Consider the following 24,804-nt stretch of genomic DNA (forward strand, 5'->3'; position numbering starts at 1 on the left):
TGAGATTGCATATCCATTAAATCAGCTTGCCAGAGGTCATCAATAAACCGTGTTACTACGCATCGTCTAGGAAATATTTTTCTGGCTGGCCGATGTAGTTCATTAGCTATACTATCTAAGGTTACCATTATACTATAATATTTCTCTCACGTAGCTCTTCTAAAATAGATATAATTTCATTATTAACACCAGTATTACCCGCACTTTGTGATGATGCTAAAAGATTTAATCTAGTCACTAGCTCATTTGGGTCGTCATAATAAACTAACTGGGTTTGAGGTATTACATCTTTATATAAACCAGCACCTTTATTATTAGTCTGCGGTGTTGAAGTAAAACTAAACATATTTTCAACAACAGGTTCTGAAATCATAGAACTGTTAGCTGTTGGTTGAAATTCAAACGGCGCATTTCCCATGGTTGTATTATTATGAATATTACTACGTTTAGCGCTCAACCTAGATATATGTTCGTTAAATGGTAATAAGTTAATTTGAGGAGTTTTAGGGGTATTAATTTTAGTTATTTCTTTGTTTAACTGATGATCCTCATTTTTCATTCGTTCGTACAGAGGTTTTACAACATTAATCCATTTAAAGTATCTTGAGGTTTTGGGTTTCCCATCGGGTTTTAAATGAACATGTGTTGTTCTTAAAATATCATAATAAGATTCCATATCTTCTATAGTGTGATTTTTTGGTTCCTTCTCGCATAATAACGACCATAGCCCTTTAGTCCATTTATAGTATTTATTAACCAACTGTAAGTTACCATGACAAAAAGTTATTGTGTGATCTCCTATTTTGTACGAATCACTAGCTTTATCATAATACATACCATAGGATTTATCATAACGTTGTATTGTCTGTCGATTATTAAAAAAATTTGAAAATGTTGAATTTAATATATCGTCATCTTCGTCACTAATATGCGAGGTTTCCGTATTTTTTTGATCAGCTGGGTGCGAGTTGCATTGATTATTTTTTTCTATACTTGTACTCAATGGTTTAAATGCTTCACGGAAATAGTTTTCAGAATCTATAACGCCCCGTTTCATTTCCATTATTTTTCGTTTAATATTTTTTTTTGATGTTATTAAATTTTCCAGCAAAACTTTTTCTTTATCCATTGTAAATAATAAATACAATTTAACTGTATCGTATGACTACTGATATCACTATGTGGTTAATAACTGCGTACTATGGTATATATATATATTTATAAAGTATTTTATTAAAATAATATTAAGGTTTACAATAATTTTTACAAAGTTCATCATTAAATGGCTTGTAAATTATAATATCAGAAAATTAATGATATGTATGTTAACATAATACAATACTAATTTATCTTATTTTAATAAACGTATGAAAACCACATCTATATCTTCCTTCATTCATTTCTCGAGTCTTATCGATAACCAGAAACCCGTAATCACTGTGGTTCCAACATAAATGGGAAATTTCCCGAAATTTTGAGAAATCCATATCTGCTGACGTATGATCGTTGAATATATGTCGTAAATTTGTATCATCTTGTTTCAGCAGCATTAAAAAGTTTGAGTTATCTCTTACTAATTGTTTTGATATTTTAGAATATGTTTGTGCTAAATAAAATACAGAGCTAGCACCTGAATGTCTTCCAATGCTGAAGTATTCTCTGATTACAGATTGTGGACCACATATTACATCATCAAAAATTATAATAGAATTTTTTTTAGTCAAGTTCGGTTTTATAACCTTATCAGCGCTTGTAAATATGAAAAAATTAGCACCTTGTATATCATCTATAATTTTTTTTAATAAAACATATTTTTCTTGATTGGAGGTTTTCGAGTATAAATAAATATTTTCAAATCTTAACCCGTTTGCGTGTGTGATCAGATTATACATTATATTTGTTTTTCCTGAACCGCTGGGACCAACTAGTATAGCACGTATAGTATCAGGAAATAACGAACCGTGTCTTGATGGTTTTTTAACTGTCCGAACATCCACATTTATAACATCCAATTTATCTTTCTGTTCAATCAAATCCATTTTTTCTTATAAATACGCTAGAATTTTCCAATTTGTAATCAGTTATCGATGACACGTTCAACTCGTAAGTGTAAGTCAGTCAAGACTGGAAAAGGATTTGTAAACTCCCTTATAAATAGTCTCCCGTTTGAAGCCCATGTACCAGGATATCAGTATTGCGGTCCAGGTACGAAATTAAAAAAGAGGTTAGATCGTGGTGATAAAGGAATAAACCCATTGGATGCTGCTTGTCGCGATCACGATATTGTGTATGCAGCGAGTAAAAATTTAGACGATAGACATAGAGCTGATAAAGTGTTAGAAAATCGTGCTTGGGAAAGATTTAAAGCAAAAGATACTCCTAAAAAAGAGAAACTAGTTGCGTATGCAGTAACAAATGCGATGAAAGCTAAAAGAAAAATAGGTATGGGTTGTAAACGGAAACGTGCTATAAAAACAAATGGTATATTAGCAGCGAAGAAAAAAAGAATCTCAAAGAAAAAGAATGGTGGTAAAAGGCTGATTTTAGCACCGAGACAGTCAGGAGGTGTAATTCCTTTAATACCTATATTTGCAGGATTGTCAGCACTTGGTAGTTTGATGTCTGGAGGTGCTAGTGTGTATAATGCGGTTCAAAATAGAAAAAGAAAAAAAGGAAGTGGTTTGAATTCAAACAAGAATAGATCAAGAAAAAAAAAAAACTGATGATTACGCTACCTGACAGACCGCTTTCGTCTCAGGATATTATAAAATACGTCGGGAAGTTGAAAATCAATCATTTCCGTGGTGTCTTTTCACGTGATAACTTACCTAAAAAACCGCATACGATTGAATGTGGTATATTAAACTTGGATATATCTTCAGGCGACGGAAGCCATTGGGTAGCGTTTTATAAAAATAAGGACAAAGTTGTATATTTTGATAGCTTTGGTGATTTACCACCACCAATTGAATTACAACATTATTTCAGACAGTTCAAAATAGTATACAACTATTCCAACTATCAAGACTTCAATACATTTAACTGTGGTCATTTATGTCTTGAATTTTTACAATGTATGAATCTGTTACATTAAGTTTAACTGGAAATACAACTATATTATCCACGAATTATTTTCCATCTCTAAACGTTTACGAGGATTCAGAAATAGCTTTGTTATCTTTGCAAACATACAATTCATTTCCAAATATTATAAATCTAACTAATAACCGGCTGAGAATAAAATCAATTCCTCCAGATAGAAAAGTAAATATTCAATTTTTTGTGCCAGTCGAATGCTGTGACATAGAAGATATTAACAAATATATGGTAGAAGAGTTACCTCAAGCTAATAAAGTCTACGGAACAAAGCTAACATTCAATGTACGTATTGATCCTATCGATTTTAGAACGTATATAAAATGTAATGGAATACTACGCTTTGAGCATCCGTATAGTATAGCACCTGTTTTTGGGTATAGAAAGAAAGATTGTGGACCGTTTTATGAAGAACATCGATCGGATAAAGCTGCAAATTTAAACACATTTAATTCTATAAAAGTAATGTGTAATATAGCACATGGGTCATTCAACAACCAACTTCAAACCCATTCGATATATGAGTTTTTCCCGAGTGGGAGAAGAGGAACAAAGGTTGTTCAATCTCCGGTAAACCTTATATATTACCGATTAAACAAAACAGATATTAATTCAATTACTGTTCAGTTAGTTGACCAAAACAATAATCCAATTGACAATTTTAACGAAACGTTAACAGTTGTTCTGCATATTAAACGTCACGGATCTCATCATTAAATTTATATCTTAGATTTTGTAATGTATGAGTCAGTTACTTTAAGTTTAACTGGGAATGCTACCATATTATCTGTAAATTATTTTCCACCTATAGGCCTTTACGAGGACTCAGAAATAGCTTTGTTATGTTTACAGTCATTTAATTCGTTTCCAAATATTAATGATAATAATAATAAATTTTCTATACAAGTAGCTGAGAATGAAAACAATAATGATCCTATGATATGTTTTATTACATTGGAAGAGGGTTGTTATGAAATTGAAGATATTAAGCAACGAGTTAAGAAGCAAATAGATACCTATAATAGTAAAAACTTAACCAATTTAACATTCGACATTACGGTTGATCCTAACGATTTCAGATCGTATATAAAATGTAATGGGATACTACACTTTGAGTATCCGCATAGTATAGCACCTGTATTCGGTTTTGAAAAACGAGTATATAACCCATACAATGAAATTCTTCGATCAAAAAAAGCTGTCAATTTAAACACAATTAATTCTATAAAAGTAATGTGTAATATAGCTCAAGGATCATTCAACAACCATCTTCAAAGTCATTCGATTTATGAGTTTTTCCCGAGTGAAAAAACAGGATCTAAAGTTATACAGTCACCACCAAACTTAATATATTACAAATTGAATAAAACAAATATTGACTCGATAACCGTTCAGTTAGTAGATCAAGATCATAATCCGATTGATAATTTTGATGAGGCATTGACAATTGTGTTACATATTAAACGTTACGGGTCTTGAGATGGGATTAAAATTCAATATAAGTCCACTACTTCAGATCAGAACAACTAGTCATAAGACTAAAGTGCTACCAGTAACATCAAATAAAATAAAAAAATTGACAGTGAAGAATAAAAAAATTTTACAAGCTCTGGGTTATCAATTGAAGCAAAATGCCTGAAAGTGATATTTTGGATATAACTTCACAGTACGAAACGGATTCTAAAATTACGAAAATTGAATATCATTCATACGCACCGTATACAACATCATTTAATAATAATGATGAAATACGTATATCAATCCAGCAAACGGATGTTTATCCATACCTACACGAAAGCTTCATTTTGTTGGAAGGAACAATTACTGATCCTACCAAAGTGAAACTATCTAATAACGGTTACTCTTACCTCTTCGAACAAATACGATTGGAAATCAATGGGATAGAAGTAGATAGCGCACGTGTTCTTGGAATCACTAGCTCGTTGAAAGGTTACTTATCCGGTACGCCAGACAACTACAATTGCTATGAAAATGCTGGCTGGAATTTTAAAAACGCAACACAATCGGAAAATGATAAAGGTGAATTTAGTGCTTGCATTCCATTGAAATATTGGTTAGGTTTATTTGAAGACTATAAAAGAATATTAGTGAATTCTAGATTGGAATTAATATTAACCCGAAGTCATAGTGATTTAAATGCTTTACAAGTTAAAACTGGTGCAACTGCTACTGAAGGTAAAGTCGTTTTAAATAAAATTGTCTGGATGGTACCACATATCACTGTTGACGATGAAGAAAGATTAAAATTATTGAAACTTATAGAAAAAGAAAAAAGCCTATTTATCCCTTTTAGATCTTTTGAAACTTTTGAATATCCTGAACTTGGTACCACTAAAAAAGTTGTATGGAATTTGAAAACTGCATCAAAATTAGAAAAACCCCGATTTATCATAATTGGATTACAAAAAGGACGCAAAAATTTGATAACAAAAGATTGTAGTATATTTGACCATTGTAATTTAACAAACGTTAAAGTGTTTCTGAACTCGATAGCTTATCCGTACAATAATTTGAATTTAGATTTTACTAAAAATAATTTCACCTTATTATATAATATGTATACATCGTTTCAAGAATCGTACTATGAAAAAAGTATTCGTAACCCCATATTGAGTCCTTCTACTTTTCTGACAAACGCACCAATTATAGTCATCGATACTTCGAAACAGAACGATTCAGCCACTGCTTCAGCAGTAGATGTTCAATTGGAAATTGAAGCTTCAGAATCACTAGCAGGTGTGACTGCTTACTGTTTATTAATTCATGATAGAATTGTAGAATATGTACCTTTTACTAGAGAAGTAAGAAAACTTGTGTAAATATAATTAAGAATTAATTTATAACAATAAAAAAACTATTATTTATTAATTTGTAATATTTTCATTAAATATTATTTCAGTTTTATAGTAAGGTTTGATAAAAAATAATTTTGACTATAGTGTAAACATTTGATGTATATACACTAAATAATTTTGTGTAATGAATAAATAGGTTTACAACATGTGTGTAATCTCAGTAATGTGTGTCTCAGTAAATCGGTGACCCCCCGGAGGGATATCCAGATTAAGTCTTAATCATTACGTTACAACACGTCAATGAACTGTAAACATACAGATGTATACTACTAGCACGGGATAATAAGCGATCAGGTTTATATAAAAATTACACAATTGGTTAAGTACAATATTGTTTCAAATGATTTAGTTATACAAGATTCAAAAAAATTAAAAACATAATTTTATAAGTTATAACACTAAATTTCAAAATTGAATGATCAAGTATAAAATGCATCATTATTCTATATATTATTTATTTAATTTTATTTAATATTTACAAGGCCAATGTTCAATTACAATATAGAATAACGATATTAACAAAAGTATAATAATATTTACCAATTATAACATATTTTAAATAAATCAATATAACTAAAGTATATAAACATAAATAGACTTCTATATTTAATATAATAGGATCAATAAAAAGTAAAATTATATACATTTTGCTTCATCATCTTCATAGAACCGGCATATTACAATTTTTTAATTTATTATTAAATAATTACAGTATCATAAATCATATTACTTACAATTTAACATAATGAATCTCGACCAAAGTCAATCACAATACAATTATGTATATTATTATTTAATAATAAAAAATAAATAGAAATGAATCATACATAAAAGTTAATGATCAATGTTAGAATATTAAAATATATACATAGTTTTAACAAAAAGTTTGTAACCAAATTAAATAACATACATTTTCCATTTTTACAATTTATAAAATGTTCAATGAATTAAATATTATAACACTTTTAGAAATATTAAATTTGAAAAACAATGATTATTGTTATATTTTGTACATTAATATATTATAATATAAAAATTAAACAATTTGCTTCATGATTAGGTTACTATAGCTCCCTTAATTAATTTTATCATCGATAACGATTTGTCGAATAGCTAATTAGTTAAATGATTTACTATTTATAAAATACGTTTGTAATAAAACATATTCATAATTATTTTTGATTAGTTTAATTTATAATGTCCGTATGGTAAAGTGCAAATACCACCTTTTAATATGACACGTTTATCGTCATTTGCACTCAATACTATTTTTCTGGTTGTTTTGGAATAAACATTATGTTTTGTTGCCTGTATTGAGTTAATATCACAGTATGCATTAATTTGACTAGATTCACCATTTTGTGCATCCAAATGTGAGGAATTTTGTATACTGAACTTTGATAAAATATCTAAATAATGATTGACCGTCATATACTTGTCTCTAACATACTTTTTTACACCTTTTGCCTTTTTGTATTCAATACCACTTACTGTATAAGCATATAATTTGGGTCTTAGCGTTACAAATTGCGTCATAATTTCACTCTTCAATTCGTCTTTAAAATATCCTGGGGTGTTCTTATGTTTATCACTGTAACAAAAGTGACTAATTGGAAAATTAGAAGTATCAAAATGACTCAATAAATCAAATTTTAAATCATTAAAATAATTATTTGTTTTAATACGATATATTAATGAATCGGTATCAGTGTATAATAGTGATATTTTTTTTCCGTATTTATTTTTCATTACGTCATAATGGAAATTATAAATATAGGTTTTCGATATATCTAAAATAGAAAATCCCACGTAGATTGGTTTATCAAATTTAATCTTTTCTTTTTGAAAATGTAAAGACATTAACTCATTGCTATATATAGTTCTATCTATGAAATTAGGTTTTCTCATTAGCCTATGAGCTTTTCGATCATCTGATATCAACTTTATATCCAATCTTTTACGCGGATTCTCCATACATTTCCCATAGACACTATTCACGAGTAATTTCCAAAATTCATATTCAAACTTGTTTTTTGCCAAGACCCTCATACTAGTGCATTTATCAACATAAGGGGCTAACCATTTTGATTGATCAAACTTAATTATTTTATGAACTTTTACAACTTTTAATCCGTTGTGAATTGCCTGCTTTAACAATCTATAATGAACGACATAATTTGATTTATTATTTAAAGTTGTCAGCAGTTTAATAATCTTAGAATTAGGTGGACAACTATTGTGTGGCAAAAAAGGTAAATCGCTATGAATATCATGTAATTTTTCGGGGTAATCCACATCCACTTCCAGTATATAACCAATAGGTGCATCGTCATCTATAGTAGTAACGTCTAATGTCAAATCATTATACCATTCAAAATTTTTGTATGGTAAACTTGCAAGCATTGATTTGCCGTATAAATTTACACAATCAAAATATGCCAAATAAATGTGTGGTTTTTTTTTGTTATAATTAATCCCATCAACATCTGGTAGATTAGCTCTGGCATAGCGTCTTACAGATTGGCATACCCCCCCTCTTATTCCATTCTCCATCATGAGTAACATCAAATAATCTGTTAATCTCTCAAGTTTAACTCCAGTAAAACTTAACATTGCGTCAAACGCAAAACCAGGTGCTGTCAAATAATAAGAGGCGTCTAAATTAAAAGTTTTCAAACAAATATCTCTAAAATTTTCAAATACATCAGCCAGAATCAATATGTCCGTTAATAAATATAAATCACTATATTCACCTAATGTTTTTATATTAAATTTCTCCCAAACATTGCATGCATGCATGTAATCTTTTTTTGAAATATGATCATCTGTTAACGAATTATAAAATTTAATTCTAGGTGGTAATGAGGTATCTTTAAGTTTTGAGTTGCAGTCTACATACTCATATGGAAATACACCTTTCCGAATAACTAAATCAATGTTTTCTAAAGGAAAATGATGGTTAATTTCACGGAATCTTGTTTTATCTTCGGCTAAATTAGTAGCTAAATTAGAGAGTGATTCTGACATGAACATAAAAGTGTCTACAAATTTTACATAAAATTTATCAAAAATTTGCTTACTAAAGGTCAAATATTTTTCACCCGAGTTTGGAATAATGCGTATGTCATTATCATTACAGCCTAAGGTGCGTACAATAAAATGACCGTCATACGATAAATTATGGAAATATACTGGTACAAATGATGGGTTTTGTGCCGAAAAATTACAATTTAAGCATAAAGCCCTTAAATATTTCCCTGTAAGATGTGAGTGGTCTCTAACTTTAAATACGGTTTCATTATTAAATGATCTCAAACATAGTTCACATTTTTTCGAATTAATATATTGACCTTCTTCCTTTTTTGTTAATTTATGCATTGATTTATTAGTATTATATAGATAATAAATTTTGGTAGAAATATCAATTATAGTTAACATAAAATGCTTTGATGCATTTTTGCCTCTATAAATTATTGGATTTTTAGGAATTTTAAATTGTTTTACTAATTTTTTTGGGACGATGTTGTAATCAATTTTAACATATAGCCCATAACTCATGGGCTTATGATAATGCGTGTTTTTAGTATTGACCGTTATGATATTATTAGTGGGTTTTAAAAAGCATTCAAAATCGGCATAAATTACAATAGGAATTCGGTCAGCCCGATTATATTTATTAAAATATATAAATTTGTCATCATGTGGATCAATCATTACAGGCTTACAAAGTTTATGTTTTTGGCAGATTACTTTATGCCTATCGAGACCATGCTGCCCCCATGCCTTGTTTTTATTTGGTTTAACATTAAAAGTCGTAAAACATCGCTTGCAAATAATTATTTTACTTTCATGTTTTGTTCTTTGTGATCTAATCAGTCGTGAGAAATTAGCTATGTAACAATAATGTGTTGTTGGTTCATTTGAGAAAAAAAACAAATCATAATGATCGGATTTTTCGTTATTATTTATATGAAGTGGGTAAATTTGATTTTTATCATCACAACTATAAACATTAACGGATATGTTATTAATTTTTTCAAATTTTTTTATTTGATTGATTGGTGTAGGGTAATCAATACAATTAAAATTAAGACCACTTTTTTTTTCCAAAAAATTAAAATATTTAATACTAAAATTATTTTTATTTTTTTTTTCATTAAATTTTGATAAAATTGCATATTTAAAACATCTATTGTCATAATTCATTACGTTTATTATTGCTTTTTTATTATAAATTGATTGGGGTAATTTTATAAATGAGGAACCCCCTAGTAAATTTACTTTATTTGTTCTTAATTGGAGACCATCTAAACTAATTTGTCTCCAAGAAGAACCCTTCAACAGAAATGACTCTTGTTCATTTAATAATTTATCGAACATGTTTTTAAAAAGGGTAGAAAAATTTGAAGTAAAATAACATAAAACATTTGTTGTTTTAAATGCAACATCCCGAACTTCTCCCGTAATTAAATTTTCATATACTAAGTCTACAAATAAATTAAATTTATATGTGGATGAAGAACATAATTCTTTTAGTTTTGATTTTAATGAAGAAGAAGTAGAATTTAAAAATGACAATAAGTCAATAAGGTTTTCGTTGTTTTTATAATAAAAAGTTTTTGAGCGATTATTTTTAAATTTCTCAATTTCTACTAATTTTTGTCCAGTGATGTTTAATCGATTAATTTTTTTAATGCGGTTAAATTTTGGCATTTTTAACAATTAATTCAAAACCGCATTAAAATAAAATATATAATAACGTATTAAAATAAAATATCACTTATGTAGTTATGTATGAACTGTTGATTGAAGTAGATTGACGGTGCAATTGGTTATTGGAAATACTTGTATTACATAATCCTCTTCGGGTTCAGCATATAAATTGCGATTGTCACAGACAGTGACGTATTTTTGGCATGCCAAACACCTTCGTCTTTGACAATACATTTGTAGCACATTTATATCCTTAAACATAACATGGTACGCTTTTAAACTTAAATTTACAAGATTCGACTCAAAATACGCCTGATTGATATAATTGGCACATTCGAATGAGCAAAATATATCGATAATATTATCATCAAATGAATATCGAACTTCCCTCACGACAAAAGCTGAATGCAACTGGCGAAAATATTCATAAACTTCACGTTCACTGTGAGTAAATGGATATTTTGCAATATGTTGTATTGTGATCGGTGGTATATGACTAATTACATTATCGAGGTTGTCGTCAGGTATCATATCTTTGCTAAAAATGAATAAAATGATTATATTTTAAAAATTAAAATGTTATAATTAATTAACTTACAATGAAATATTCTGCTCGCTGCATGCGGCGTTCTTGCATACCAGCTTGTTGAGTATTATTATTATTGATCTAATGAACCCCACTATTTAAGTAACATGGAAAAGCAGATTATAAACTGTATGCCAAAAATCGTTTGATATATCCATCACTTATTCGCACGGCACTATTTTTATTATTAGCACCTTATATGTTAATGTAAACATGAAATGCGATCAAATTTAAATTATAATCATTGATGTACAAAATACTAAAAATAAAAAATAGTGCAGTGCGAATAAGTGATGGATATATCAAACGATTTTTGGCATACAGTTTATAATCTGCTTTTCCACACATTAGCCAATGTCAAATATCTTTTAATTCCTCTGTTAATCGTTAAAAACAATGTGTATATCAGTTTTTATTTATTACCAACACGGCACCTTATATCTTAATGTAAACATAAAATGCGATCAAATTTTAATTATAATCATTGATGTACAAAATACTAAAAATAAAAATAGTGCAGTGCGAATAAGTGATTGATATATCAAACGATTTTTGGCATACAGTTTATAATCTGCTTTTCCACACATTAGTCAATGCCAAATATCTTTTAATTTCTCTGTTTATCGTTAAAAACAATGTGTATATCAGTTTTTATTTATTACCAACACCATGTGTAACAGGCATTGACATGACTATTACTATATATCATAGATATTAATTTATATAAAATAAAGAGACCTAATGTGAATTTCATCAGTTAATTTTAAGCAATACGAGTGCATAGTAATAATGTCCGACATGAGTGTACAAAATTCGGCTGATGAAGAAATCAATGTAAGTACATTATTATAATAATTATAATATATTATTAATATACTTTAATTTAACACCATTTATTAACAATAAGTTTAAAACATAATCATTTAAATTTAGGATCATTATTCATATCGAAAAAATGTGCAAATGCAGAATTCTAAAAAACCCAAAATCACTATGAAAGCTAAACCAAAAAAACAGAAATTAATAATGGTCAACACAAGCGATCAAAATTCAGATGATGAAGAAATTGATGTATGTGCACCGGTATTATTATTATTATTATTATATCATAAACTTTTTTCTTAATTTCCTTACATTACACATCAATATGTTAAAAACATGGGTATATAAATTTAGGAACTTTATAATCATCGGAAAAATGAGCAAATGCAGAATTCTAAAAAACCTGAAACCGTTATAAAACCTAAACCAAAAAAACAGAAAGTAAAATATTCCATATTTTAATAATAATATATTTATCAATTTAATATTGATTTTAGTTTCAGTCGCATTTATTAAAACTGGAACAAGAATATAATGGTTTAACAACTATGGTTAATGAAAACTGCATACGCGTAAAAAAATCAGATGGTGGAAATTTTTGTATCAAAATACCCGAAATCAAAACAGCAAGTGATTATTTGGTTATTCAAAAATACAAAACATCGGACATGGAAAAAGTAGAGTCAAAAGACAGGTAACTATTAATATTTTGTATAAACAGAGTATATTAAGATTTACACTAGGTATCATTAAAATGAATAAGAAAAAAAAAAAATTAAGTACAATATTTGTAAATTATTGGGGAAACATATCATGCCATAGTACTATTTTATAACCTAAATAGGCACGATGCTTACAACCAAGCAATTTTGTGAATATAGGTATGATGATGTTTCGTCGTTGATACTAATAATATTCACACAGTATGTAAAATATTTAACTGCTCAACAATTGTGTCATCTAGTTTATTTGATAAAATATTTATGATAATATGAAAATATATGCATTTATAATATACAATCATTAATTTGTTTTAATAGATGGAAAACCTCAACGTTCAACGCAAAAACTATGCTGAACGAAAAAGATAAAGCTGACAATACAATAATATCGGCATTTAATAATTTGCAAGATTTATTAATGGATAAATGTATGTGTAACAACAACAAAAAAATTGAATCTTATAAATAATAACTATATGTTTATATTATTATAGTTTCACTAAATGAAACCCGTCATTAATATTTGTGTATTTTTTATTTATTACCAAACGGTTAAAATATTTGTATTCAATTTTATTTTAGAAAGCTTACATTTGATTCAATAATTTATACAATATGATTATATTATGGAAAATATTTTGGTTTATTTTAACCAGTTAACATTTAAGATTATTTATAATATATAATATATTAATTATATTATTATCATTTATTATTAAATAAAGGTATGCATTTGACAAAATAAATAATGTTTATTATGAAGGTATAATCTAATTATTAAATAGTAAGCTTGTCGTATATCATGATTATTTTGGTTTATTGGCTGGTTATATCAGGCTTTAGTATAATGTCTGCAAACGTTTCGTGATGGATTTGTTGTAATTCAAGTAAAAATGACTTTTCTTCATCCTTCAGGTCATTCATTTTGAAATTATAATCTTTAATATATGTACTGATAAAATCACTTCTAATACAATCAGGTGATAAATATAAAATATCATACTTGATAATTATACATGCATTATTGAAAACAGTCTGATACGCCACTAATTTATTTGATAACTCTATGATATTTGCATTTATACATGTTTCCAATAATTTCAATCGATTTAAATTATCACTGGATAATGTGATTCTGTTATTATTATGATGTAAATTAACTGATTCAGATTTTGCACATATTTTATAATAAAAATTATTATCTAAATGTAATCGTTTTGAATGTTGAACAGTGGATAAAGAACAAACAATTATATTAAAACTATCATCAGATATAAACTTATTCCATTGAAATACATTTAGTATTAGATATTGTTTAGTTACGTTACACATGAATAAAATAATAACAGATAAAGGTTGATCAACTAGGTATCCAATATTGATTTGACTACTACGGCGTCCATGATGTGTGCAGTATTGATTTAATTATTGAATTCAAGATGATAATATTTTGGTTTGGATTTCAGTATAGTGAATCTTCTATGTGCCTTCAATGTTTGGCAGAGTTGACGTACCTATTGATTGATTTTTATCGATTGAAATATATGTTCCAATTTTAATTAAATTATTAGTACCTTAACAAATAAATAAAATGCAGCATAGTCAACACTACTACACTGTAAAAACACAACTAAAATAAAATCAAAAAAAAGTCAAATATAGTGTGTTGGATAACAGTTTGATCACATTATGAAAGTTAAAAAGTGATTATTTAACTAATGATTTTTGTTTATTGATCAATATTTTTTTCAAATCGGTAAACAGATAATTGATAACAATGCACAAACATGTATCAGGTCCGCAATCACAATTTTGATTTGACCACGCACATAAAGTAAAATGATTATTGTTTTTTTCTGTTCCACATTTAATAGCGTGGCTTTTTAATTTTGATAATAATGTATACAATTCAGCTAATTCCTTGTAACAAAAATGTGATGGATGAATTATACCCATTTCTGAAATGTCTCTTTCAATTTCTTTTAATAAGTCCATTGTAAATAATAACGCACAATTCAACGGTTACTAATAAACTGATACAGATTAAGTTGTGCGTTATTATATAACATATTATAAACAGTTATTACAAAATCTAATAACCCGAAAATTGAAACATAATATATTATAAAATTAAAAATTACAGTTTATGAATAAAAACATGAAAAAAAAACAAAAAAAATGTAGACCCATGGTATAGTGGACTATGACACTGGGTGTAGTATTAACATACATACTTACCCTAAATTTAAATTTATCAAACTCTACACTCAACGCCTTAGCCCACTAGGCCATGAGTCTACAAGTTATTTAATTACTATTTTTGTATATAAGTTAAAATAATGAAAAAATTAAAAAGTAAGATAAAAATGGAAACAGTAAATATATTTGTATGGGCCAAAAAATAATAATAATCACTTGTTGTGAAACTGAGTAAAATTTGAATTGAAAAAATTAAGCAGTATAAACTGGGATAGAAAGCAGCCAAAAATCTGATCGACCAAGCGGGAAAGTTGTGGATACACGTTTTTAAATCTCCCTGTAATTGTAAAAACTGGGATAGTAAGCACCCACAAATCTGATCGTCCAAGTGGAAAAGTCGTGGATATCCGTTTTTAAATCTCCCTGGAACAGTAAAAAACTGGAAACAGTAAATATATTTGTATGGGCAAAAAATAATAATAATCACTTGTTGTGAAACTGAGTAAATATCTTTTTTTTTTTTGGTAAAATTTAAATTGGAAAAATTAAATAGTGTAAACTGGGATAGAAAGCAGCCAAAAATCTGTTCATCCAAGGGGGAAAGTCGTGGATAACCGTTTTTAAATCACCCTGGAACAGTAAAAAACTGGGGTAGTAAGCACCCACAAATCTGATCGTTCAAGGGGGAAAGTCGTGGATAACCGTTTTTAAATCTCCCTGTAATTGTAAAAACTGGGATAGAACCTACATATACTACCTACTAACTCGTCAGTCGGCTCTGCCGCACCCAGTAACAGTTTAAAATATTTAATAATATATTATAATATTCCTGAGCTCCCAGATGAATTACAAATTAGGGATTGGATTACAAATTATCTACAATTAATTTACAATTGTTTACAATTTGTCCGAAAAAATTTGCACAAAGTGGGAAAGTGGGGAGCCGGGCTCCCGGAGCCCACGTGAATATGGCCCTGGAAAAACCAGGGAGTAGCAAATTCCAAGAACAACGTAGCAAAATGTAGCAAATTAGTAGCAACATTTTGATACCAATTTGAGGTGCTTGGAGAAAGTGCCGGTGCTACGTCAAGATAGCACCGGCATGTTTGTTTTCGGATTTCCGGAACCTAAATTGAACCTAAATAATAAATTTCAAAAACTCAAATCATACCATGTTTGACTTATAAATTTCATCATTTTTTAGTTTTATTTCAACATTTTGTAAATCAAGTTCAAATTTAAGAGGAAAATTGTCTAATATATTCGTATCGTAAGTATCAATGTTCGTGTTTTGTGGCGAAGGATAATTTAACGAGGAAACTTTTTCATCTAATTTTAATAAATGAAGTTTTATATGTGATAGTTGTCTTAATACTCGGTCTTGAAAATCTAAAACAAGTAATATGTGCAAAATGTATACTTGAATATAAAAATAATTCATGCATTGTATAGTCTAATAATATACTTAATTTAGCCTTATTAACAATATATATGCAATGTCTGCAATAAATTATATTATGTGAACATGTCAACAATTCATATACATAATATATATACACGCTAGATAGATGATTTGATGACTACAAATATATGATGATGTATATTGTATAAGAATATATGCATATTAAATTTTATCATTATTAGAAAGGCGTCGTTCACGGTTTTTTCCTTTTTGGAATAGATATATAATCTGTTTGTCGTCATTGTAGCTTGAACTTGGACATGCATTTTCTAAAATATTTCATATATAAAGATTACATCAAGATTTAATTGTTATATTTATTAAATTAAGTGTAATTAATTTTATGTTTACGCGAGTTATTTGGATGGTCACTGTAAGATCATAACTTGGACTAGGATGGAAAAGTTCTAAAATATTAAATTAAAATAAATTATATATTATTTAGATCTTTTTCTCATATTATTGAACTATAAATATGTTATCTTTAAAGCATATATTATATTATAAGAGATCTTTACTTGAATCAGTTTGATAGTCACTTGAAGGTTTACTAATGTATTGTTATTACCTCTTGAAGGAGGTTTTGGTACAGCAGGTAGTTTAACTAAAGTAACTTTAGATGAATTATCTTCATCAGTTGACGATGATGAACTTATTATTCTTTTTTTGTGCCTTAAATTTCTGCTAAGCTCGTCTTGTTTGGCATCTGTTGTTAAATCAGTATAAGTTTCTGCTTTTTTGAGTTTCTTGTAGGCAACATCAAAATCATCTGTAAATTATTCCAGAGATTATTTGACATCTAATCAAAGTAAAAATTATTAGTAGAAATTAAAAAATTTCAACTATTACCAGAACCTGATAAAATTTGAGCTTTAAATACCGGCCAGTTTTCATCAGGGCTAGCCATTTTTTTAACTGTTTTTATGTATGCGGTGATCGTTTTAAATGTTCCTTGAGTTGGCCAATAACATTTTAATTTTGCGGATTTGTCAAAAAAAAACCAATTTTGAGGGACTATATGGATGCTGCCATTGTCAAATTCAACAACACTCCATATTTTGTTTTCTTCAGACATTGCAGTTTTATGTAGGACAAATTAAGTCTAATAAAAATTTAAAAGTATTTACAAAATAAGTATTTTTTTTTAGTGTATATATTATATTACATGATATGTTTATACGCAAATAATATTTAAATTTATAACAGTTTTTACAATAATTGAATATAAAATATAACATAGTAGGATGCAAATATCAGAAAATTACATCTGCGAACAATCACCATATAAAATTGGAAACATGGCTAACTTATCACTACCAGCATAAATAGGTAAGGCCAGACACTTGTATTTTATTTCCAATATTGGCCAACTTAGGAAGTTAGATTCTAAATCTTCAACAACCCAACAATCAATTATTGAAGAATTACATGGTATTTTATAAATATCTGAATACTTAAAATATTTTTTTCCCTAAAACTGTCATACATTTAAGAACTTTATCAAATACAATATTGCTGATAACTATTATACTTTTATCGTGTAACATATAATAGTTATCAGGACTTATAATATGTATACAGAGATTCTTAATTTTAGCTTTTTTATATTGCTTATCGACATCAGAAGTTTCAATAACTGGACCTTCTAAATGTTTTTTTGTGTACTCATTTACTAATGAGGGGTTAACAGGTTTCGTCATATTAATAGATTCCTCGAAGTACCTCCTATGGAGTTGTTGAAGAGGTCTATCAGATTTCCGCAACTGTCGTTTGAGTAATCTAAGTTTATTTTCAAATAGAAAAGCGCTAAATTCATCCACATGCACATTCATGCACAGACGATGGGTCTTGGCTAGCTGGAAACGATCATTTGGTGATTTTGAAAGAAAGGTTGGACACTTCCGGACTGAATGTGATTTTGTACATAATGGACAGGTAACCACGGGGAATGAGCTGGTGGTCGTAGCTAGAACCTTTGGTGCAGTCGGGTAACGAGATTTGGAAGTCAACGATTTTTGAGGAGGTTTTTGCTGAGACGTGGACGACGTCAAACTCGACGTGTACTGTCCAGCACGTGCTTCCTGGTTACTTCGTGGTTATTGAAATAATTGAATATTATCTAGTTAAAGAAGTTTGTAAGAATAAAGAGATTCAAATGTTTTTTAACTAGTAGTACACTAATATTAATATAAGTAAAAAATATACAAATCCATACATGAATATTAATTTAAGTATAAGTCTGCATAAAAATTAAAAGTACTCGGTAAAAAAAAATTAAAAATAAGTAGGTATAGTAGGTATATATCTATTAAAAATGGTATATACATATATACTCAACTCCAATTATTGATGTAATACATTGAATTAAAGTTAATCTATAAATTTAAAAAAAAGGTAAAAGAGTAGAATTACTATAATCATTGATTATAAATACAGTTGATTTATAATATTTATAATGTAAGCACTTGGGTGTTTTAGTATATTGATCATGAAAATTATGCTGGGCTTACCAACTAAAAATCTAAATAATAATATAATATTGTTTATTTGATGTCCATGCTATCCTTTCATAACACAAATCTGCAAAAACAAATAACCAAACTTGCTTCAACATGTCACATCTTGTACAGTCGTTGCCAGATAAATTGAGCCGGCGGCGGCGGCGCTTTTCAGTAAGTGTAGCCCAAACTATAGTCGGTTTCACAGCACTAGGCACTCGATCGAAGCGCTACCCGTGGACTAAAATTGCAATTACATTGTTTCCCAAATGCGCGCCAATTTATAATCTTGTTTATTTTTTTTTAATAATTTTTTTTTTTTAATTAAAAATTATTAAAAAAAAAAAATAAATAATAAGAATAATAAAAAAAATTAAATTAAATTAAATTCAAACCCTAATTTCTCGTCAGGTGGCACTGCTGGGAGCCTTCCTGCACTCTTTAATTTAACGTCATTATATTCTTTAGTCACCACACTTACTCATTATACACTGTATAGATTGTAAATAAACTTTTAACTAATAAATAAAAAAAAAAAAAAAATTATTTTTAATGATAAAGAAAACATTTTTTTTACAGTTTATTTGAATACATATATAATTTTTAAGTAGATTAAATATAATTTGTGTACACATAAGTATTTTTTTTATACAATAAATCAAAATAATTAAATAATTACAGTCATGTTTAATAAGAAAAATTAAGATCCTTCGCTGTCGCTCTCGCTATCACTGCTTTCATCAGGATTGATCGTCATTATTATTGGTGTCGAAATTTCGTCTCTTAATCCTTCTTTGATGAAATCCTCCTCTTGCAGGTTATGGCAGTGATCGGTACATTTTTTCCAGTTTTCAACTGTTACTGAGTCCAATGCGTCATTTAACAATTTTTCGACATCGGCAAATTTAAAAGTTGTATTATTTTTAGCGACTTCCCCTTTTACCTGTCCCCATATTAACTCGATGGGATTGTATTGGCAATGGTATGGCGGCAAACGTTCAACTTCATGGCCCATTTGAAGTGCGATTTCATCGAGTTCATATATTTTTTTTTTGGGTATTAAAGACTTTACAATTTCGCGTAATTCACTGAGTGTTTGTAATGGAGAAAAATCTACTCCATTTTCTTTGAGCCATTGTTGAACACTTGATTTTATTTCATTAGACTTTGGGTAATCGACAGAAAGAACCGAATGGTAAGATGTGTTATCCATAACAATTACACAAGGTTCCTCCAAATTGTTGAGCATATCAATAAACCATTTTTTTAAAATAGTGGAGTTCAATAGTGTGTGGTAATCTGGACGTGTAGCACTCGATTTGCAGCGTAATACCAATTTTGAACGATTTACAAAACCAACTTTACTTGATCCAGCATGGCAAATAAGTAATCGAGCTCCTTTCCCAGTCGGTACCTTTAATCCTTCCAGGGGCGGATCTTGGATATTTTGATAGGGTGGGGCACATATAAATTATATAATGATTCTTTGATGATATAATTAATAATACATACTCTTATTTTTAAACAAAATTGGTAATAATAATAATAATGATAATAATAATGTTGATTACATAATATCACATACCATATAATAATAATTTATACATATATGTAGTCATTAATAAGTAAATAAGTAAAAATATTTTTATAGGTTCTCATATTGCCTCATAGGTCGAATTGAAGTTTTCGTTTATGTTTTTTAGCAAACACATCTAGTACTTCTCCTGGTTTTACTTGAATATCTTTATTTATATGCAACATTGCTAAGCCGTTAAATCTTTCCTGGCTCATTGTCGATCGTAGGTAAGTTTTAATTCTTTTTAAAGAACTAAATGACCTTTCAGCACTTGCTGTTGTTATAGGTATCACACTAAGAATTGTTAAAAGACATTTAATGTTAGGAAACATAGATGCATATTTAAAAGCTTCCATTGAAGAATCAGCCTTTTCTGGTTTATTTTTCCAAAATTGTTTCCATAAATTTAACTCACCGCGTAGTGCTTCAATACTATGAGGTAAATCTGCTTCATATGTCTTGGCCGCATTCAATATTTTATCGTCTGAAGTTTCATAAGTAAAATAATATTTAGGAATAATTAATTTTAAATTAGTAATAACTGAATCATTATTTTCATTAAAACGTGAATTTAGTTCTGACATAAGATAATCCAAATAAGATAGAAAATAGTTAACGTGGTAGAATTCAGATAAATCAGTTGATTCGGGCTGAGCATTTGCACGATGACATTGTTTTTTTGTTACTCTTGGAATCCTTATATCAACGTCTATTTTTACTGCAATTATTCTTGTTTCTTCAAAAATGTTTTTAAATTCCGTTTTTGAATTTTCTCTTATTGTAGTTAATACATTTTTAACATTGTTGATCATTTCTATCGATTGTGTATAGTCAATATTAATACTCTGTAACAGCATTGAAAGTGGAAGTGTTATGGCTAAAAATTTCGTTAATATTTTTAAGGAAATCAAAAATTCAAATTTACAAATAGCTGCAGATAGAGATTGTGCATTGCTTCCTGTATGGTTGCTAAGGCTTAATTCGTCTAATGTAACTATTATAACTGGTAATATTTCCAAAAAATGTAAAATTCCATCATGTCTTTCGACCCAACGTGTTTCACACAACTTTTTAGCTTTTACTGCTTTTTGATGTGGAAAAAGTTCTGTAATTTTTTCACTCAAAAGTCGAGTTCTTAAAGGAGATTCCCTTTAGAAGTTATAAATATTTGTTATTATTCCGACTGTGTTGCGAATTGAAGGTACAGTGCTTGCTTTACTGAGCACTAAATTTAATCTGTGGTTGGCACAGTGAGTATAAAATGCAAGAGGCTGTAAACTTGCAATTCGAGATTGTACTCCTTTAAACGCACCACTCATATTCGCGGCACCATCATATCCTTGTCCTCGAAGCAGAGCAAGATCTAAATTTTTTTCTTTTAATATTTGTATAATGGTGTCAGCTAAATATTCACCAGTTACATGTTCAACCTTTGTGAATCCAAGAAAATGTTCCCGTATTGAGCATGTGTCCGAATCAAAATACCGAACACAAAATGAAAATTGTTCAGAAATACTTACGTCAGTCGTCTCATCAGCTAAAATACTATAAAATTTTGAAATATGAACTTTTTGAATTATTTTATCACTTATAACATTTCCGCAGCAATCAATTAAATCATTTTGCGTCGTCTTACTAATATAGGTAGTATTTTTTGTTGCAGATTTGAAATACTCTTTTAGAATTTGATCTCCAGCATTAATACAAAATTCTAATAAAGCCTTAAAATTTCCTTTTTGATTTTTGATATCGTCATCAACAGAATTTATAGAACCATCATCTCTATGACCGCGTAAGGATATATTTTGTAGGCCACAAAATAGTAGGGTTTCAATAATAAGGATTAATTTTTGCCTATTTTGTTCAACTTTACGTGTCATAGTAGTGTCTAATGTTGTTTCTATATTTTGTATTTTTCCATTCATAACACTTATGAAATTATCAGATTTAAAAACACAATTCTTATGGTAGTCATTATTTTGATGGGCCTTAAAATTTTCTTTTGCTTTTTTGTAAAGAGATAATGGTATTGTAACTAATTTTCCTAGTTTTACACGACTACGTCCTCCCTCATCGCTTCCAAATAAAACACATATTCTACAAAAAGCTCCTCCGAGATTTTGGCTATAAGACAACCAGGGATACTCATTTATCCAGTGAAGTTTAAAGGGACGATTTTTATCTCCTTGAGAAATTAGAGGAAAAATAAAATTTTCATGTGGAATCCACGGATCACGTAGAATATCATAAAGTTCGTCGTCTTTTATTTTATTAAATTTAAAACCTACATAGTTGCCAATATCTCTTGTATTTGAAATTTCAGTAGCAGTGGAATGAATTGAGTTGGATTGATCGTCTTCATTTTGGGGCATAATTTCATTTTCAGACTTTTTGTGTACAATATTATCATCTAATTTTGTTTTTTTAAAAAACGTTAATATATTTGTATTCTGACGTTTCTTCTCCATGATTTGGATTTATACGTATTATAAGTTTTAATCCCAAATAAAAATAAATCTAAAAAATACAAATAAAGTTCTATTAAAGAATGTATGAAAGAAAATTACAATTTGGTTAAGCTATTTTTAAATTAATAACTCGATAGTTTTCTATAGGTATGATTAACGATTAGCAGCCGACAATGACGAGCGTACACGCAGTTAATTTTAACTGCGCTGCCTGTCGTCCAAAACTTGAATACATATAAGATGTATAAGCGTCAATAGACAATAAATATAAACATATAATGAAATTAAAAATATAAACTTACATTTAGCGTTGAAGCGTAGCCCTTCGTCTGTAGCAATTTCACAATTACACTATTATTTTATAAAAATTATAGTGTTATAACTTATAACAGTGCTGTGTGCTTGTGTGCAGTACGGCCAGTACGAAATTAAATTGTAAGTACCTATACCACGTCGTTGTCGCGGCGTCGTAGCGGTGTCGCGCGTTAAGATAACGCAAGACGTGTGCTCCGGGCCTAATGGTTATAAATAGAGATCGATAAGATACTAAGCTGTAACTCCTTTTATCAGTTTAAATGTACCTAATTAATGATTTTACTAGTAGGTAAAAGGTAGTATTATTTGTATTTACAACTGTATTTTTATTTATATGATACTCGTAGTAACATAAAAAAAATGTTGATAGAAAATTGACAGGGGGGGCACGTGCCCCTGTGCCCCTCTCCTGGATCCGCCACTGAATCCTTCAGTATTTTGATCATTTTGCCAAATTTGACCACGTGTATGATTTTGGTTGACCCAAGTTTCATCCAAGTAAACTACAGGTCGAGTGTCATTACTTTGACGAAGGTTGCACATTTTACGTAAACATTTTACGCGCATAGCTACAATATCATTTCGTTCCATGAGAAATCGTCTGCCGTCATTACATTTTTTATATTTAAAATTTAAAGATCTCAAAATTCGCCACATTGAAGTTCTAGACCCTTCATAACCCGTTTTTTCTTTATAAGCACCTAAAATTTTTTGTGTAGTTGGGTACTCACGGTTATCATAAAATTCATGCACAGTCCTCCCTACTATGTCCACGTCAAAATCATCAATATGAGTCGCATACTTCACAGACTTTTTTTTTATAGTCGCTGGCAGTGTGATGCATAGTTGACACAGTTGACTACGACGCGCGCAGTCACCAGTTCAAACCCGGCTCAGTGCAAACAATTTTCTGCAGAATTTTCTGTACTCTCTCTCCCATGCCATCGTTCTGGCTGCAGTACACTGCTAAAAACAACTAACCTAACCTGGTGTGTTTCGACCGCACGGCGCGGTGGGTCATCAACAATTTGTTTATTATAAATGTATAAAAATAAATGACTCGGCTGACCAATGACAATATTGATTATTAATAGATATGGACATTATGGAATATACTAATATAGATGGATATTTACTCATTCGTGCCAGTATTGTGTTCGTGTTCTTTTATACTAAATACGTACGCTATAAAATAAACAGTTTTTTTATAATGAGTTCAAAAATTAAAAATTGTAAAGCTCACAGTTAGGCTAGGGAAATAATTTGGAATGTTTTCAAATATTTTAAAGATAAAAATGAATACATGGCTAACTGTAGGTTGTATACGATGACTGGAGAAGCTACTGTGTCAGTTAGACGTATTGTGTATGAAGGTAAGAAAAATATGGATTTAACGGGAAATTCTACATTGGCTACATTTATCACTCCTGATAAAAAAAGGAATAATGTGACAAAAATAAAAGCTTTAGTT

General features: G+C 29.0%; 4 protein-coding genes across 4 annotated transcripts; 1 reads left to right on the forward strand and 3 right to left on the reverse strand.

The window, feature by feature from the left end:
* Nucleotides 1-6,439: 6,439 nt before the first annotated feature.
* LOC132937114 (uncharacterized) lies at nt 6,440-11,412 on the reverse strand. The gene is made up of 2 exons (XM_061003937.1): nt 11,284-11,412; nt 6,440-11,223 (listed from the first exon to the last, which is right to left on the reverse strand). Exon 2 carries the CDS (start codon nt 10,683-10,685, stop codon nt 7,155-7,157), a length of 3,531 nt encoding a protein of 1,176 aa, XP_060859920.1. The 5' UTR covers nt 10,686-11,223; nt 11,284-11,412; the 3' UTR covers nt 6,440-7,154.
* Nucleotides 11,413-12,060: 648 nt separating this feature from the next.
* On the forward strand, nt 12,061-13,474 carry LOC132944564 (uncharacterized). The gene is made up of 5 exons (XM_061014002.1): nt 12,061-12,105; nt 12,205-12,342; nt 12,448-12,534; nt 12,591-12,787; nt 13,134-13,474. Exons 1-5 carry the CDS (start codon nt 12,061-12,063, stop codon nt 13,282-13,284), a joined length of 618 nt encoding a protein of 205 aa, XP_060869985.1. The 3' UTR covers nt 13,285-13,474.
* Nucleotides 13,475-19,674: 6,200 nt separating this feature from the next.
* LOC132944575 (uncharacterized) lies at nt 19,675-20,223 on the reverse strand. Its single transcript, XM_061014013.1, has one exon. It carries the CDS (start codon nt 20,221-20,223, stop codon nt 19,675-19,677), a length of 549 nt encoding a protein of 182 aa, XP_060869996.1.
* A 416-nt stretch (nt 20,224-20,639) lies between these two features.
* On the reverse strand, nt 20,640-22,922 carry LOC132944586 (52 kDa repressor of the inhibitor of the protein kinase-like). The gene is made up of 5 exons (XM_061014025.1): nt 22,225-22,922; nt 21,770-22,095; nt 21,476-21,655; nt 21,116-21,427; nt 20,640-21,034 (listed from the first exon to the last, which is right to left on the reverse strand). Exons 1-5 carry the CDS (start codon nt 22,920-22,922, stop codon nt 20,640-20,642), a joined length of 1,911 nt encoding a protein of 636 aa, XP_060870008.1.
* Between the last annotated feature and the right edge of the window lie 1,882 nt (nt 22,923-24,804).

The sequence above is a fragment of the Metopolophium dirhodum genome, chromosome 1, assembly GCF_019925205.1.
Source record: "Metopolophium dirhodum isolate CAU chromosome 1, ASM1992520v1, whole genome shotgun sequence".
Lineage (NCBI taxonomy): Eukaryota > Metazoa > Arthropoda > Insecta > Hemiptera > Aphididae > Metopolophium > Metopolophium dirhodum.

Bases quoted from the DNA above. Each gene is read 5' to 3' on its own strand.
- LOC132937114 (XM_061003937.1), bottom strand. From the start codon at position 10,685: ATGCCAAAATTTAACCGCATTAAAAAAATTAATCGATTAAACATCACT.
- LOC132944586 (XM_061014025.1), bottom strand. From the start codon at position 22,922: ATGCCCCAAAATGAAGACGATCAATCCAACTCAATTCATTCCACTGCT. The intron at 21,656-21,769 runs GTAAAGCAAGCA...AAAAAATTACAG, and splicing joins CAGATTAAATTTAGTGCTCA to AACTTTTTCCACATCAAAAA. The intron at 21,035-21,115 runs GTTTTAATGAAA...ATGAAACTTCAG, and splicing joins TATGTCAGAACTAAATTCAC to ACGATAAAATATTGAATGCG.
- LOC132944575 (XM_061014013.1), bottom strand. From the start codon at position 20,223: ATGCTCAACAATTTGGAGGAACCTTGTGTAATTGTTATGGATAACACA.
- LOC132944564 (XM_061014002.1), top strand. From the start codon at position 12,061: ATGTCCGACATGAGTGTACAAAATTCGGCTGATGAAGAAATCAAT. The intron at 12,535-12,590 runs GTAAAATATTCC...TATTGATTTTAG, and splicing joins CTAAACCAAAAAAACAGAAA to TTTCAGTCGCATTTATTAAA. The intron at 12,788-13,133 runs GTAACTATTAAT...TTGTTTTAATAG, and splicing joins AAAGTAGAGTCAAAAGACAG to ATGGAAAACCTCAACGTTCA.